Here is a 4,308-nt window from a genome sequence, read left to right as displayed (position 1 = left end):
GCCAATCAGCGCTGTCCTGCCCTCGCCGCCCGCGCCGCCGGGGTGACCTCATTGTGGTTGCAAGGACAGCACGCAACCCCCTGACCGGTTGCAAGACAATTGCGAATTGCATCCAGATAAGAATCTCGCGGCCCGCGAGCCCGCGCCGCGCAGGAGCTGAAGGGGAAATTGGAGGTGGAGCACCTGGGGCCTGGGGACCCCTCCGGGGAGGGGAGAGGAAAAGAGAGGGAGGGGGGGTATCTGGGTATCGGATCAAGGCATCGGGGGAAGCCGTCACCGCGTGGCCTTTGGACGGCGCGTGCCACGTGCGTCCCGAGCGATGTCTAAACTAAAATCAGTCACAACACAATTAAATTAAAACCTTAACATACTACAGACACGCATCTCCTCCCTTGAATTAGCATTATCTCTTTGTACATTTAATGTATCGAAGTAGTTCTACATTTCAAGTTAGTATGTAAGTTTTCATACATTTCAAGCATGTAAGTTTTTATACTTTTAAAGTAGATAAGTTTTTAATACATTTAAAGTGTGTAAGTTTTTAACAACACGTGGCGTGGCGCGTGGCCCTCGAGTGGGCCCTCCCGGTGATCGCCGCCCGTCCGTCAGGGGGGACGTGCGTGCGGCCCGCGGAGCCCGCCGCGGCCCCGGATACGTCTTGGCTAGAGCCGTTACCAATTCAGGAAGGCGGTGGGCGGCGGCGGGCCTATAGTAGTGTACTCACCCGAGCGCCCGCCCGTTCGCCCAATGTCGTCGTGTGGTCGAACTGACGGACGGACGGAGAGGGCTTTGTTTCTTGGTGCTCACTGCATCGCGCGGCGTCGTGCTTTGCGCCACTTGTTCCCAGTCGATGGACGGGCACGTGGCGCCAATCACGTAAGCCACCACTTTGAGTTTTAAAAAATATATGGAAAATGCTGCTCGCCCCCCAGGCGACTCCACCGTGTATGTCTGTGGCTAGTGTGTAGTACGTCGTGCACCTGAAACCCAAGTGTGTAAACGTCATTCGTACACAAGGAAAATTTACACCTCTTCTCCCTTAATTAAATGTACCGGGTGATTCAGAGAAGACGCAGGTGGGGCGGGTTTGCCTACCCGCTCTGCCCGTAAGGCGCCATAGCCCCTTGGGTAGGCAAACCCGCTCGCACCTGCGTCTTCTCTGAATCACCTGGTACGAATGGGTTATTCACACACGTACAAGCGAGCCTACCTGTATGCGACATTCACGTACCTACAAGCGCCTACAAGTGTGTAACATTCACACACTTGCCTTTTCAGTGTGGCGTGGCGGGAGCAGGCGACCTGCGTAAACAGCAAAGGTTGCTGCCCTATACCCTTCCTCCCCTACCCCCCCCCCCCCCCCCCCCCCCCCCCCCCCTCTTCCCTTCCTCACCGCAGCCGCAACATCGCTCAATCATTAACGTCGGCAGTTGACCGACAAGCGGGGCGATGATGGTGATGATGACCGATATACGTGTCAACCGAGTCGCAGCATGTGATTTTCTCCCTCCTGTATAGATTTATATATTTGTTCTGTTGCTCTGCGCTTTCGTTGGGTAGAAATTACTTGTTTCGGAGACAGTTATCTTTTATGTTGTTGTCGTTGTCATGTCGAAAACTTCGCAAGCAATTTCGCAAGCACTTATATCTACAAATTCCGTTTTTTTTTCTTATTTTGGTTTGGTCTCTGTGTTGCACGCGACGATGTATCTAGCCGTTGCAACGCCAAAGAGTAAAACATTACGTAACAAAAACTAAATGTCATGCCATGCTGCTTATCTGTTTAGAAGAATGTATACTTGTGTAGAGCAACTCTACTCGGGGACTAAGTGCTCTGGTGGTCTGTTTTTTACAAAGCTGCAACCGCAATGGAATCCGCATTTTGCGTTTGCAAGGCTTCTCAGCCAGGTGAGTCCACTTGGACGTGTGCTGTCTGCTTCACCTTCCATACCATTCCTCCGGATTCCATATTCCTCTCAACCCGCTATCATTTTTGTGCATCAAAATATAGAGACAGTTTCTCAATTAGAAGTTAAGTTTTTAATTAGAAATTATTTCTGTTTTCGATGCGACTGTGAGAACAGCGTCATTACCACGTAATAACCTACTTCTCCCCGAGTAGACGGACACCACCGCACCTCCGCTGCCGCCCCCACGCGTGCCTCTAACCTGCTCTCCCGACTGTCGCTTGATTATTTCTTCATGCTTTATCCGTCGCTGCTTCACTCTGACGTCACCGCGCCGCGCATCATTGCCCTGTAGTTATCGTTCTTATTGTAGCATCGTGCTTCGCAGCGTAGCCAGTAGCTAGCCCGACTCACTGCTCTTGCCCAAACCTCACCGGCCCCCCGCAAGACGTTGCTATATGACGGCGTGGGGGCGGCCCGCGCTGCGTTCTTAACCACCCCGCTTGCTCGCTGTCGACCTGAGGGAGAGAGAGAGAGCGAGTGTTTGTGTGTGCGAGTGAGAGAGTGCGAATGAGTGAGAGAGACGACCATGGCCCCCCTGCCGACTGGCCCTTTCCTTCGCACGCAGCCTTGATAGCCCTGCGCCCCGCGCACCTGGTCGATGCGGACCCTTGGCGGCTCCTTTAGCCCTACCCTATGCCTCGCTTATTTGCGGCTTGGGTTCTTTACGAATTACGTCATCATGATGTGCACGAAATTCCACACACGTTTGAAGCTACAACAGGGCTCCTTGCGCTTTAGTTTACGCGGCTTTTTATGCCGCGATCCAAAGCAGAAATGGTAACTCCCAAGCCGACCGCTTGGGAGGAAAGGGGGCTCTATAGCTTGGAAAAACGGCGCAGTTTTCAGGCAGTGCGTGCCGCTTTCCAAACAGTTATCCCCGCCGTTTCCCGACACTCTGCTCCAGAGTCCGAATAAAGCCGAAAACTTTCTGCCAACAAGCAGTCTGGCCGGAAATAACCACGACCGTCTCCTCCCTCAGGACGCCCAGGAGGCGACGACGGTGGCGCTGCGGCAGGCCGAGGCCCGCAGGAGGGCGCTCGCCCGGCGCAAGGCGCAGCTGCAGCAGCAGCAGGGCCGCGCCCGCGGCCGCGCCGGCACCCCGCCGCCCGTGCCCGGCAGGCAGCACCTGGACGTGCAGACGGACCGCTACCTCGAGGAGGTAAAGTATAGCTGACTTTTGCTTTGAGGCAAACGCTTCAGTGATTGTGTACAACGTGTACGCATTAAAAAAAACTTGTCTCACCCGCACCCCGCACTGTCATCCTGTCGGTTCTACCCCTCAGATATTTGACAAGCCCCTGGAGTCGGAGGTGTGCTGCCAGACGGACCTGTTCGTGGAGCGGCCGCCCACCCCTCCGTTCGTGCCCGCCGTCGTGGGCAAGGACGCCGAGACGCAGATCGAACCAGGAGAGGTTGGCCCATCAATCACATTAACATTCCTTATAACGAACTTCGCCGTCCTTCGCGCTGACCCACTGTAACAACGAGTGTTTCTCTCTGGCAATAGCTGTTCGACTTTGACGAGGAGGTGACCCCCGTGCTGGAGGTGCTGGTGGGCCGCACCGTGGAGCAGGCGCTCGTCGAGGTGCTGGAGGAGGAGGAGGTGGCCGCCACGCACCGGCAGCGCGCGCGCCTCGAGGAGGTGCGGCTGCAGCAGCTGGAGGAGCAGAACCGGCTCCAGGACCAGGAGCGGAGGCTGCGGCTGGAGAAGGTAGCTGGCAATTTAGCTATATAACTGAAAACTTACAGCTATAGCTGAAAATTTAGCTATAGCTGAAAATTTAGCTATAGCTGAAAATTTAGCTATAGCTCAAATTTTAGCAGTACCCCAAAATTTAGCTCTAGCTCAAAATTTAGCTGTTGCTTAAAATTTATCTACACCTTAAAATAAGTAGCTATCCTGTAGGTTTAGCTATACATGTAATGATCTTATCTATATATTTTTTCGTTAACGTGCATCGTCTTTGTGAGTTCATCTTCATATTTTTCTCCAGGATCGGCGGGTGGCCGAGTACGCGGCGGCGCGGCGCGCCCAGCTGGAGCTGGAGGAGCGCGTGAGCGCGGCCGCCCTCTCCAGCGACTACCTCGAGCAGCTGCTGCCCGACGTCCTGGAGAGCCTGCACCCGCTCAGCGATCCCATACAACAAGGTGTGATTCCATTATTAAGTCGGTTTTACTGTTTTACGCCGTGTTTGCGGTGGCGTTTACAGCTGCTTTATTTATCCGCTCACAAACGTCCGAGGGGGTATTCACTTCAGTAATACCCTGTACACGATGACTGTAATACAGTGTAATACTCAGTAATACCCGGTAATACCTTGTAATACGCAGTAATACC

General features: G+C 53.9%; 1 protein-coding gene across 1 annotated transcript in view; it reads left to right on the top strand.

The window, feature by feature from the left end:
* The window catches only part of LOC113207743 (radial spoke head protein 3 homolog A), a 12,971-nt gene that overhangs the window by 5,952 nt on the left and 2,711 nt on the right, over positions 1-4,308 (top strand). The window contains exons 3-7 of the mRNA XM_052271420.1: positions 1,858-1,908; positions 2,950-3,129; positions 3,254-3,382; positions 3,478-3,681; positions 3,965-4,118. Coding sequence (XP_052127380.1) covers positions 1,858-1,908; positions 2,950-3,129; positions 3,254-3,382; positions 3,478-3,681; positions 3,965-4,118 — 718 coding nt within the window. The remainder of the gene's footprint in view (positions 1-1,857; positions 1,909-2,949; positions 3,130-3,253; positions 3,383-3,477; positions 3,682-3,964; positions 4,119-4,308) is intronic.

This window comes from Frankliniella occidentalis, unplaced genomic scaffold (genome assembly GCF_000697945.3).
Source record: "Frankliniella occidentalis isolate FOCC.00 unplaced genomic scaffold, Focc_3.1 Scaffold6, whole genome shotgun sequence".
In the NCBI taxonomy this organism is placed as follows: domain Eukaryota; kingdom Metazoa; phylum Arthropoda; class Insecta; order Thysanoptera; family Thripidae; genus Frankliniella; species Frankliniella occidentalis.
This window is presented reverse-complemented; position numbering and strand designations above follow the sequence as displayed.